Source organism: Priapulus caudatus, unplaced genomic scaffold, assembly GCF_000485595.1.
Source record: "Priapulus caudatus unplaced genomic scaffold, Priapulus_caudatus-5.0.1 Scaffold267, whole genome shotgun sequence".
NCBI lineage: Eukaryota > Metazoa > Priapulida > Priapulimorpha > Priapulimorphida > Priapulidae > Priapulus > Priapulus caudatus.
In genome coordinates, this window is record NW_014577328.1 from 285487 (window position 1) to 298701 (window position 13215).

The following is a 13215-nucleotide window of genomic DNA, read 5'->3' on the forward strand; positions in this document are numbered from 1 at the left end:
AGACAAGACATTACACATCGCCTTAAAGATACATACAATTCATGCAATTTCATCTCATCACGTATCACTACTATTATTAACACATACGCAATGTGGCACCCTGTCCATCCGCAAATACAAAATTAACACAAAATAAGGCACCAATGGTCTCACATGACATGTAACACCTAGACAGATACACACCAGCACTGCGATTTTTCACCCACAACAATGCGCAGCCGAACAATGGGGAACAACCTATGGCACGTCGTATGAAATCCAACCCCGGTATTTGCATCTCGATTACACACCAATGCCACTATTGCATACTGGGTGAAATGTTCGACGACGGGCGAATGTTTGCAGCTCCGACACACGCTGCCACCTGTGGGCACTCGCCCTTACTGTGAAATTCCTTTGAGGATATGTTCTTGCGTACGCGTATCTACACAGAACGAGAACAGTCAGCCTAGTCTGCACAAGTACACTTGTACGTGACTGAGAACAGTACACTGGAAGCCTCATCTGACATCAGGGGAAGCCATGCACACTAGCTACCCCTGGTTAAGAGTCTCATACGTAGACAGAGTCTCTGCATATGGGGATTCTAACTGTTACATCATTCTATGTCACCTCAGCACACCTGTGGTTAGGAGTCTCTTCATGCACGCGAATCGACGAACTGGGATTCCAACTACGCATCTAACTTTTCGCCTCAGCTAGCTGACGTCCTTCGTGCAGGATGTTGACGACGCGCCGTCGCCGCCGACCGTCGCCGTGACGACCGCCGCTCCTCCGCCCGCCCCGCCCACCTCGCTCGCAGCCGACGCCTCGCCCACGTCATTGCAGATGTCTCGTGTCTCGAGGCGCGACTGCGTCTCGGCGATCCACGACTCGATGCGACGCTTGTCCATGATCTTCGAGCGCTTCGCCGACGACGACGACAGCGTCTCGCCGTCGATGACCTCCGACGAGACGACCGCCTCGAGGCGACGACTCGCCGCGGGCTCGGACGCCGCCGCCTGAGACTGCGCCGGCTTCGTCGCGTCGCGCTCGTCGCTGCGCACGGCGCGCACCGTGGGGGCGGCATCCGCCTCGGGGTCACCGCGGTCGCTCGGCAGGTCGCGGCAGGGTCATCGCTGCGCGCAGGTTCAGTGCGAGCACGGCGGTGGCGCCCCCTGGCGAGGCGGCGTGGATCGAGTCGATGTGGATCGTCGTCTCGCGTTGGCGCGACACTGCCGCGCGCCCGGTCGTCAACGCGACGTCTCGGCGCGGCCTCTGCCTCGGCGGCGGCTGGCTGCGTCACCGTGCTTTGTTCGAACCTCGCCGTCAGCATCGGCGACGAGCGTCGGACGTCTGTCGTGGCGGCCCCCTGGCGAGTCGGAGTCACGATCGGTCCCGCGGTCACCTCGCGGGGACGTCTGCGCGGCGGCGGCCGGGTTTGGAACTTGGGCGTTCGCGAACGCCTCCGGCGCGCTCGGGGAATCGCGTTTCCGCAGCGCCGGCCGCTCTGCCCATCTTCGCGAGGCGTCGTCGTGCGCCGCGACACCGTTCTCTCGCGCCGCCGGCGTCGACGGCTGCTGCGGACCGCTCGCCGCAGCTCCCTCTGCAGGACGCCGCCGCCGCCGCCGTCCAGCGGCGCGACGTTCAACGTGTTGCCGAGCGCCGCCAGCAGCTCCCTCTGCTGGAGGAAGCTGGGCATGACGGAGCCGGCCGACATGAACGGCATGCCGGCGAGGAACGGGTTGCGGCCGGCGCCTTCGTGACCCAACTTCCCGAACGACGTGTTGCGCTTGTGCGTGCGGTGCGCCGCCGCCGGCGACGCCTCGTGCTGCGCGCCGCGCGCCGCTGCGTCCGACGACTCCGGCTCCGACATCGGGTAGTTCTCGGAGATCGGCTCCGACAGGATGCTGCTCGTGAACGAGATGGCGCTGCACGCGGACGGCGTGCGCGAGTGGCCCATGTGCATGTAGAGCTGCTTCTTCGCGATCTCGTTCGCCTCGCGCTCGACGGCTGCGACCATCTCCTGGTAGCTCTTGCGCGCCTGCGCCGACAGGTCCATCAGCTGCTGGAAGTGCTCCTGCGAAAAAACGGACGGACGGCGCAAACGTGAGCACGCGGCAGTTGTTGCACAACACAGTTGGCCTATAGCGCCGCTGTCAGTGCAAACGTCAGCGCGTGACAGTTTTTGAAGAGTTGGGTACATGGCGCAAACGTCAGCATGCAACAGTTTTTGAAGGTTGGGGGTACACAGGTGCCTCTTTATGGAAATCGAATAGACGGATCGCGTCGGTGAGGAGACATTCCGTTCATGAAGGGACAATGACAAGATCTGTGTGTTGCTCAGAAAGGACAATGTGAATGAAGGTATGCGTGCTCGTGGACGTCTTATTATTTGTCATGCCTCCGCAGATGACACCACTGTATAAGGTACCCACGGCTGGTACAGGTGACTCCGCCAATTAATTTATTTTCCGCCATTATATTTTGAATCTAACAAAGCCGCTTCCATTTCATCTACAACGACAACAACCACCCATCACGTCAAACGGAGACAGGAAGCTTTCACGCGTTCTCCGACATGAGCGAGTGTGCTCCGTGTTAATGAACGAACCTCGCTGCCCTCGTAGTTGAACACTCCCACGACGCTGACCGGCACCAGCTTGGCACACGCACGTCCCAACGCTCGCCGGCCGAGCGCAAACACAAACGGAACGTTCTGGTCCTGGGCTAGACGGATGATGTTGTGTAACGCGTCGTCAAGGCCACCTGGTGAGAGGCAAAAGCTGCATTCAGCCAACCTCGCTTATAGACTCCCTGAAGAGAACCCCCCTGAGAGCCCTTTCTAGATAGGCGTCCTTTATTTTGAGATGGCTTCCCTCTAGTTTTTTATAGACAGGTGTCCATTCTCTAAATGTGTCTGCTAAGATAATAACATGAATAATAATAATGCGCTCCTCCCTAATATATAATAACATGGTTTTATATAACATCAGAAAACTGACAACATTTGAATTGGAACTGAATTGAAATGTCCTCGATTCGTACCTTTTGACTGTATTCTCTCAAGGTTTGGAGAAATTATGAGCAGTTTGAGCTTGCGTAGCTTTAGGTGTTTGGCTACTTCCCTCAAGCCTAGCACAATTCTTCGCCGTGCTCTCGCCTGATGTGGTAATGATCATTAAACAAAAACACAAGCAAGCTCTAATTAACTTGGGTATGTACATCAATGAAAGGGACTCTGTAAACACCTAACTATAAGAGCAACAAATGAGAAACACTACGAGAATTCATATAAAACTTATTCAAACTAAGTTATATAAACAAGTTATAATCATAATACTTGAATTTTCTTCTTTTTCATGTTATAACGAGCTTGTAGACAGCTACAAATGACCTACTTTTATTTTATCCTTGTGGTAGAGTCTATCTTGAAATCTGACTAGGTCCTGCAGCAACAATGTGCAGCAGTTGTCAATGTCCTTGTGCAGCATCTGTGTGCAATACCTGTGCAGAATAACAACCATGTTCACAACAGCATACGACATCAGGTTAGATAGAAGAGTGTGTGAGAACTGTAATGCATGTCATGTGTGTGACCATGTCATCACACAAGAAAATTTCACGAGAACATTACAAGAGAACATGATATAGGAAAATTTCACGAGAACTTTGCATGTGAAGATTTCATGTGAGCCATGGTCACCATAGTATAGAAGCATCTGTAGTCTTAACAACTTTGGGCTGCATAACCAGAAATGTATATGTGTGTCAGCTGCATAAAGCATTTATTGGAAACACAGATTGTGATTTGCCACATTATGTTACAGGCAATTATTTATTTGGGAAACACAAATCTTATAACTCATGAAAGTTTACAGTTTATTGTGGGAAAATAAAATAAATAAATCTGCAATCTGCAGTGAAATTTTACAAGGCTCTGCTTGCTTTTTAAATCGCAGATGGAGGGCGCCACTTACTCGCGGAAGCGTCGGCTGTGTATTTGCATCGTCACGAGGTTGCGCTCTGCACTGTTCATGCCGGGAATGGCGGAGTCACCTGTACCAGCCGTGGGCACCTGAGACAGTGGTGTCATGTGCAGAGGCGTTGCCTATATGTAGCACATAACATGCGAGTTTTAATAGTCGGGTCCCACGATACATTAACAGTCGCTAATTAAAACCTTCAGCAGGTTATGTCTTCAGTTCTAATTAATGGCATGAAAGTGTTTTATGATCCTGTACTTTTAGGTATATACACAAAAGGTGGCTGTATGGATGGATGAATGGATAGATGGATAGATGAATGGATGGATGGAGGGAAGGCTGTGTGGATGAATGGATGAGAGATATAGAAATGTGAACAACTCAACATGATAAACAATAAAAACAGAATTACAGGACAGCGTTGACTCACCTGTGAGATCGGCGATAGATCCTCAGTATCTTGCGTCTTTGGCACGACTTCTTGCGACATCTCTGGTGCCGTAAACAATACATCCGCCTCCCCAACAGCATCCATCGGCTTCAACACTCTGCCAATTAAACACCGTTCATCTTATCACCATCTATCACGGGTCATACCAAAGACTTACACACCGTTTCTCTGCTTAGCACTCGGCAAATAGATATAGAGCGTCGAAAGTTAACTCGCAGTGGAACCAGTGGACTAACCCCCTGCTGTAGTATTTACTGTGAAAGCAGCTGCGTGGCCTCGGGTTGAGGAAACGGAGATAGGCACCGCTCTATGCGCCACATAGGAACGGGAAGGAATTTAACTTTTAATCTTATCACCTCAGAATTGCTGTCGTCTGAACATGCTTCAACTTTATGAATCGTCTTATAATAATGAAGGCTACAGATTAAGCCTGTGTATCACTCACTACACAGGATTAGTAGGGGTTGCAGTTTTTTTTATTTTTGGGCAGATATTATAAAAAAGGATGGATTTAAATCAAGATACACTATTCACTTACTCAAAGTAACTATTCTTTTTTCCAGTAAAAGGTTGGGTTTCATTTTTTACCACCTATCTACATGTATTTTTCTTTTTCACTGTCTACCCTTGCTGAGGGCACACCCTAGTGTCAAAAAAGTGAACCTGTATATAAATAGCGTTTATGCCTTGTTTATTATTTTACCTGGAAAAACTCAAACATCTACGGAAAAGCAGAATCCGGGCGTCACGTTTTTGGAGGAAAAGTACCAGTTTTTTTCTGGATTACTTCTCTTTGACTGTCAATAATAATTGGGAGAAAATGCGCCTAATGCATGATCAGATGTTTGCACGTGTGCACGTACCGGTTGGCTGCTGCTGTTCCTGCTGACAACTGTCCATGCATCTCCTCCTTCATCAACCTCACCCTCTTCTTCTCCTGTCTCTCCTTCAAAATAACCTTCTTCAGGGCACTGGGTCGCTTCCGAGCTGGGTTCTCCTTTTCTTTGCCGCGTTTAGCTGGCGCTGTGCTATCCAACGGGTTGGCAACCAACTGTGTGTGAGAGACGAGTATATACGTGACTCGGGGTCGGGCACATCATTGGACTTTGCAGAAAGTAGAATTGTGAAGAAGCGAACCCTGACACTGTTTCAAATGTGAATGGGCAGCACTTTTCAGAAGGATGTATCCTTTTAATTACAATGGATTGAGAAACGAACAATGTTTCGTCATCCCTTTCAACTGTGACTATAACCATCATTCAAATCTTAACATGATTCCACAAATTCTCGATGCAAAAGCAAGTCTGTTTAATAGTAAATTGGTTTGACCAAGTGCTTAGAGTTCTACCACACAATGGCACATCAAAACAGCACACAGTCACTGTCGTGTAAGGGCATTGCTGCGAACATGGAAGGAGCCAGAAACCTTGGGCTTTTCAGTTTTCTTTTCAGCATGTCTGTCCTCCTGTTTCTCCTCATTAACCTGTGCTGATGCAATCTTCTGCTTCTGAAAGGCAGAAACAGAAACGATGTAACGAGATCAAATGTGGCACCTAGTGAACGTTCAGGTAGCACAAGGCTGGGAATCTTTCTGCCATGACAATCATTAGGGAAACAGCCCCATTTATGCAATGTTAGCGTATTCATATTAATTAAATGAGATAAATGCATGCAAGATAAACGATGCACCGTATGCAATTGCCCTCATATGCAAACCTCGAGTGCAGCAATCATATTCCCAATATCAAACTGAATGGGAGCCTGCGATTTCTTTGCTGGTTTGCTCGGCACTGCCGGTTGTGGTACTAACTGTTCTTTCTTTTTCTTCTTGCTCTTCTTTTTGGCTTGCTTTTCTTCTGTTTTATCTGCATTAATATGCATAACATAACAAGAATGCTACTATCGTTGATTAAGGGAATTCACTACTAAACCATGCTCACAATCAAACATAGTTCATAGTAGTACAGTGAAACCTGTTTATATGGATCCCTCATGAGAAAGACCCAGTCTCCTTAAAAGATATGCGCACATTCCATATATGGTTTCACTTACTGTATATGCTGTATATTTCGCAGTAGTTTAATTTTCGCGAATTTCGCGAACGCGTCCCCGACCGCAAAAATAACAACATGCGAATAATTCATACCGAATAATACCAAATAATTCATAATTCACCGACAGCAAAATTAACCACTCGCGAAATTGTCCGTCAAGTCGGAATTCGTGAAAATATCTGTACGCGAAAAATATGGCGTATACAGTATAACTGCTACTCATGGAAAATGCAAAGTTCCCTTCGTAGACAGGTACTCATTCTATAGGTTACTGCAAATGTAGGTTTGACTGTCCTAGCTTTTTGAAAGCTCCTGTGAATTTAATAATAAAAAGAAATTGGATTCTTACTGATCTGCACTTCCGCTGGCATGGCAAGTGGGGAAGGTGCTCCCCCAGCTTTTCCTATCATTATTGGAGGGTGGGGCAAAACACCAGCTGGACTGCTTGCAGATTTCTGAAAGTAAAAAACATCGCATTTGAGAAAAAATATACATAAACACAAAACATAGATATTAAATGTAAACACTGTCTATAAACATTTACATAAACACTTCATATAGGAAACATTGCACATGTAAATAAGCAGGAAGTGTGTTGACTACACATGCATGTGCCACGCACATCAACTACGCAAAGCATTCTAATACAGATTGGTATCAGAAATTTCCCTGCTGTTGCTACCAATCAAGGCTACATAGCTTCATGCAGGGTACTCCACACACCCAAAATAACATATATTGCATTTTGCTCCTACCACACTGCCATCTCCCACACTAGAACATGGACTTTTATCTAGAGGCATGCTCAGTGATTTAGTGGTATCTGAGCCAAGAAGACGAGTTAACAACATCCTAGTCACCAAGCTGACTATGACGAAACTTACGAGCTTGGATTTCAGGGCACTACTGTAAGAGATGCCTGTCCATGGCACGACTGGTGGAGAAGGAGCAGGCTGAACAGACATCACGGTCACGTCTCCTCTCCCTCCCCCAGTAGAGGGTGCTTCTACCTCGATGGCATTGGCCACCTCACCGTTCACGACAGCAGTAGGTTTCGATTCGACTGGAAAATGCAAAGTTCGAGGCCGTTAAATTACTATAGTAGTTTCAGAAACTGCCTGTCTGTCAATGATCTGGTGTGGGTTAAATTTCCTATTACATGCAGAAAATTGTTTTCAACAAACAGGTACTGAAATTTACTACAATACACTTTCTGCCGTAAATTTAGTCCCAACCGTAAAGATTTCACATATTTCGATTGCATTATTTTTATTGCGGCGTAGCAATTCTGTATTCCCCACTCCTCAAACTCAGGAAATTCATGCCCTGGGTCAACGAGTGGGATTGTACTATGTAAGGTTGCGGTAACTATTAATCAATGACTAGCGTCATTGCAACAAGATCCGCGAACCTAGCTTGGAACGCAAAAATCACTCTCACACAAAGTGACACTCACACAGCACTGAATCTGCTGTGAGGTTAGGCAAGTGTTACATGCTCACCCTCTGACGTCGGCTGGGTGATGGTGACCACCCCATGGCTTGCTTCAACATTACACTTGCTGCTCGGGTTGTTTTCTGCTTCTGATCCCTTACTGACTGCTTCCTTCCGGTCAGGCCCTGCTCCATCTTCAGGCTACACAGCAACACTTAACGTCAAATCCCTCTCTCGATGCGACCAGCAAAAAATTTCTACTATTGCGGCAATAGTACAGCAATTGCGGTGCAGAAATCAACATCAGCACTAACGCATTCCTACAGCCTGTTGCACCTCTACTGAACTCACCGACTCCTCACGGCGACCATCGGCTGCGTCTTTGCTCGCTTTCTCTGCCGCCTTCTGTTCAACGCTCGCCGACAGCCTTGTCCAGTTGTTGCGAAGAGCCTGTGCATAGTTCATTGGCGACGGCACGGAAGACGTGGGCTCGGGTTTCTCCTGCGACTCCACCGGCAGTACGGACGCTGAGGCGGCAACTGATGGCGACTGCACAAAGTCCTTGGGCCGGGAGGAAGACGCTTTAGACGCAGTGCGCTTGTGTCGGGAGCCGGAGATCCTGACGATAATAACAAGCGAACATCCAATCAGCACTGCGACGTTGGGTCATTAGCGGTGAATCGTACATATGTAACCTATACTGTTACATTGTGGCAAAAAGTACCGCATTGTTACTTGTGCAGAGCTTGGCCTGAACACCTTTACTCAATAACGATGCCTGCCACAATGTGTGTGAACCACGTTTAAATCAGTGGATTAGAAGAGTACATCAGATCTGGTAATATGTAATGATAATAAAACACCCAAAGTGTGATAAAAAAAACTTGAATCTCCTACGAGATTCCCTTTCCGAACCCCATATTGTTATCGACAAATGTCACTGAGATTTGTTTAGCGTTTCGTGGGCCATGCATTGTCTGAATATCACAAATTCCAGTATATCTCTCGTCTAGATTGTGATTACAGAAGCGTAAAATGACTAAGAACAGGGGGCACTGAATGTTTAAGGTGACCATTAAATATATGATTACCGAGTTATGCTTAGTAAATGTTATGCACTAGTTGAGTAAGGCTCACGTGTGGAATTCTTTTTTTTCCTTTAATGGTCAGTCACATCCCCTAGTATTATATACTCCTGATTTTAGATTTAATATAACAATTATTGGTTGGTTGTTCTGGGAAGTATTTAGTAGAGCTCGAAAATGAACCAAATTTTCTAAGTTCACAAACCTCCACGTCTCCCTCATAACTACGTAATAATTGCATGATATTTCATATTAAACCTAAGCACTATTAAATGCCGGTAAATTGCAGATGGCAAACCTGGAGTCATCACAAGTGGTGTCCATGCTAATGGTGTCGGATCGGACTTTGTGTCTGGCCTGGTTGGCTCGCACCCTGTACAGCCGTGACGGCAACTCATCAAGAGAATGTTCAGCAATCTTCTCAGAGAAATCTGCAGCAAACACGAACAGACCCGGTGAGAAACCAGGAATAGTTTCACATCTACGAAATCGCTTTCTCGAGTGATCGTCAGTAACATAATTTAACACTATTTCAAGACTAACAGACTTTTTGCCAGAAAATGAAATGCAACTTTCGGGCATCTGTGAATTCTCTTATCAAACATTCACTCAAATTCAAAATTTTCTGTTACCCTGTCTACTCTTGCTAAAGGCATGTCCTCTTTCAAAAAGACATGAGCCTGCAGCTACAATATCTCATATACCCTACTAGAACCTCACATGCATCCCCATGCATCACAGTGTTTAGTACCTGTGACCTGTCTGCATGCTATAACTTATGAGTACCTAATATGAAACATTTTACCTGTCTGCGTACTCAGCTCGACACAGATGACGGTCCTGTGCTTGGCAGAACCTTTCTTCCTGTTAGGGAGATTCGTCTGGGCGTTTTTCTTGCTGATAGCCCCGGTGACTCTCTGAACCTGTAAAACACAGTCAATGCTCAATCACACTCCCCAGCATACATCACGACCGAACGTAAGCAAATAGGATAGATACAGATTATCTACGGACACTGAAACAACAGATACAACAAACACTACAGGCGCAAACTCTATCTTCCTATCTCTCTCTGTGTCTCTCTCTGTTAGTCTCTGTCTGGTCTCTCCCTCTCTCACTCTCTTTGTTGTCTGTTCTATTAAGGTGACCATTAACACAAATTTAACTACATCTATACACATTGCAACAGTTGGATGAATAACTGAATTGAAATGGAAGCTGACAATTACTAGTGCCCACTTGGAAGCTTTTCTGTGGTTTTTTTGGTAACACAGGGTTGCATTTCAGTAGCACAAAACAAAGCAACTATCATTGGCTATAAATTCCTTCAGCGAGTACGGATTGCTAGTGCTTACCTGGTTGGATACAACAGGAATGGTTGTATCGATAACCTGCTGGGGCTGACTGACTGTGAATGGCTGGTACATTGGCACTCCCGAAGCATACGTTACATTCCCAGCGTAATATCCTGTGAATCCACACCATTTTATTAAAATAGTAATTTCAAAAACTCTGATGGAAGACGATTTTTTTTCAGTAAACAGCCCAGTTCGTTTTCCACCACAATCGATTATCAATCGATGGTACAGAATTATAGAATTACAGAAGCACAGAACTGTTAATCAAACTTCATAGCTTTGTGCAGTACGAAGCAGGACTTTAACATGACATCCCAGTGATAGATTTGTTATGTTTCTTAATGCAAACCTATAGGTTGTGGGTCCGCTACCGGTGGTGCTGGGTACACAGCTGGGTTATATCCATATACAAAACTATCGTAGATCGGTGACTTGTTTAGTGGCCCATAGGCGGCACTGCCTGCAGGCGCAGCTATCTGAGGCAGGCCCGGCGACAAATTACTCGGAAGGATTTGCTGCGACTGGTTCATAGGCCATCGATTCTTAACATATCTGTAATGAATTATGCATAATAAACAAACACGGCTTACCGTGAGTTGTTATAAGGCCCTATGGATATGTACTAGCAAAATGCAATGTACTGGGTGGAGAACATTACTGATACTCTGTACAGATTCGATATAAGCAGAATACAACAGATTTATCAGTTTTACAATGTTGTTAGGATGTCAATTTCATAGGCAACATTTAGCATATATCAACATACATGTATGGATGCAATTAAGCATCCTACAGATTCCTTAATAACAGGTAGTTACTTTTCATTTATACATACACACATTATATACCTAGTGCTGCACTTTAACATATTATACCAAATAAGACTTTAAATAGTCAAATTTAGCCATTTCCAAAACCTTTAAAGACATTTATTTACATATACAGATTATATTATGATAACCTAAGCAATAAAGTAAAAGCCACATCACCTGTGCCCATGGACAGCTATACATTTTATGTTTGGATAGACCTACCCTGGATCGCCTTGCACAAATGGATAGCAGCTCGTCATGTATTTCGGGAGGCTCTTGAATTCGCCGGGCTGATTGTAGACTGACACCGTCGTCTCCGATCCCTGCTGATGAGGCCCATAGTCGACACCTTGCAGTTGCTCATGCTGCCGCTGCTGCTGCTGCTGCTGCTGCTGCTGTGTGTAGATCTCTGTGGTATCATCTTGCTGATAGGTTTCATTCTCTGGCTGGTCCTCTACATGGATTCATGAAATAATAACAAACAGTTATAGAGTACATGCATTGTATACTAGCAATCAAGCAAACTTGAAACAATGAGACTGGCTGACCCAATCTCCTCTTTCTCAGTGGAGCAACTGATAACTTTAAGATTGGTTAGTAATATTTAAGGTTTGATGATGATTCCCTGATGGCAACGATTACAAATCGACAAGAAAGTTGACTTCCCTGCTTGCACATTTGCACAACAGGGACAACACAGGTGAACACTGGGGAGTTTCGTAATAAATGATAATATCAAGATATTATATTACATACAGCTAGTTCTGTACTGTTTTAAACCAATTTCAGCTCTAGTTTAACAACTGTGCTTATACCAAATACATTTAATGTTAGTGTCTGATCAGTTTCACTTTACCACCCTATCTAGACCAGAAACATAACACAATATTTTGCACCTATTCTTAACAAAATACAGACAATTCAAAATAGTTACCACGTCTAAATAAATTAATACGACATTAAACATGCCGTTTTTTTCTGACAGATTAGCATTACCCGCTGTCCCATTTTGTTCTTCCACGACGTGTTCCACCTGTGCAGGTACCACAGTCACATTCTCTTGCTTCTCATCGGGCATCTGAACTTGCGCCTTCCCAGAAGGTGCCCGACTTGGCTGCAACTCTTCCCCTAATACCGTGTCAGCAGTCTCCTCAGGTTGAGGTGCATCTCCGACATGACGCGGTATGAATGGCTGCGACTCAGCAGATAGTTTTGACATCTCTGAGTGCTAGATAAACAACCAAACAAACATAATTACATATCGTATGTGCAAAAGATGAGTTTCACCTTGGAGTAATCATTCAGAATGATTACTCCTTCAGAATGATTACTCCAAGGTTTCACCAAGGCGCTGACAAGTGAGGGTATCGTGGTTGCACTCCTTACTTTCCTTAGTGTCCCTGTAATTGGCCATCACCGGTCCATGCAAGTAATGCTAGAGCAACAGGTACTACTAATAGCAGGTTATTGATTATAGGCCAGGTAAACTATCAGATATCTGGACCACGTTTCCTGATATGAATGTACTTAGAAAATCATAGAAAAGCATTCATAAGGAAGTAAATTACGATGATACCGCAATTGTGCAATGAATGTACATGTTATTTGTATTCAAGTTAAATGCAAAAATTATTAGGAAAATGCTTAAAACATGGAAAATATTTCCCTTTTCAAGTACTCTGCAGTGTAAAGCCTAATAAAATCAATATACAAATAGCAGATTTGCGGTCAGTGTGGTGTCTCTGTGTGAAATGTATTGCTTGCTTACAACCAAGAAGTTTTAATGCAATTTCTCAACATTCTAAGACTTTTATCCCACACAATATAATGTCAATTAATCAAATCGTCAAGTATGTTTCATTGCTAATTTAAACCAACAAGTGCCGCGGAGCGACAGCGCTCATCTAACGTCTACTGCGGTGACTCTGTGGTGGAGTGGTGGGATTCTAGTAAACCCTGTTAGTCCCAAATGTGTTCACATATGCACCGAAACAGAATGGAAGGCACAGGGATGGTATCAGGAACTTTCTCAAAGGAATGTTCGTTGGGATCGTTA

The 13215-nt window shown here is 45.3% G+C and overlaps 1 protein-coding gene across 1 annotated transcript in view; it reads right to left on the reverse strand.

The window, feature by feature from the left end:
* Nucleotides 1–298: 298 nt before the first annotated feature.
* The window catches only part of LOC106808304 (selenocysteine insertion sequence-binding protein 2-like), a 17352-nt gene continuing 4435 nt past the window's right edge, over nucleotides 299–13215 (reverse strand). The window contains exons 2-23 of the mRNA XM_014810961.1: nucleotides 12156–12387; nucleotides 11382–11613; nucleotides 10697–10899; nucleotides 10345–10457; nucleotides 9795–9912; nucleotides 9288–9420; nucleotides 8256–8523; nucleotides 7973–8105; nucleotides 7355–7533; nucleotides 6820–6925; nucleotides 6133–6281; nucleotides 5843–5923; nucleotides 5280–5467; nucleotides 4396–4513; nucleotides 3960–4090; nucleotides 3381–3486; nucleotides 3028–3142; nucleotides 2594–2748; nucleotides 1812–2059; nucleotides 1203–1673; nucleotides 708–1038; nucleotides 299–424 (exon numbers count right to left, since the gene is read on the reverse strand). Coding sequence (XP_014666447.1) covers nucleotides 299–424; nucleotides 708–1038; nucleotides 1203–1673; nucleotides 1812–2059; nucleotides 2594–2748; nucleotides 3028–3142; nucleotides 3381–3486; nucleotides 3960–4090; nucleotides 4396–4513; nucleotides 5280–5467; nucleotides 5843–5923; nucleotides 6133–6281; nucleotides 6820–6925; nucleotides 7355–7533; nucleotides 7973–8105; nucleotides 8256–8523; nucleotides 9288–9420; nucleotides 9795–9912; nucleotides 10345–10457; nucleotides 10697–10899; nucleotides 11382–11613; nucleotides 12156–12378 — 3927 coding nt within the window. The 5' untranslated portion in view covers nucleotides 12379–12387. The remainder of the gene's footprint in view (nucleotides 425–707; nucleotides 1039–1202; nucleotides 1674–1811; nucleotides 2060–2593; nucleotides 2749–3027; nucleotides 3143–3380; nucleotides 3487–3959; nucleotides 4091–4395; nucleotides 4514–5279; nucleotides 5468–5842; nucleotides 5924–6132; nucleotides 6282–6819; nucleotides 6926–7354; nucleotides 7534–7972; nucleotides 8106–8255; nucleotides 8524–9287; nucleotides 9421–9794; nucleotides 9913–10344; nucleotides 10458–10696; nucleotides 10900–11381; nucleotides 11614–12155; nucleotides 12388–13215) is intronic.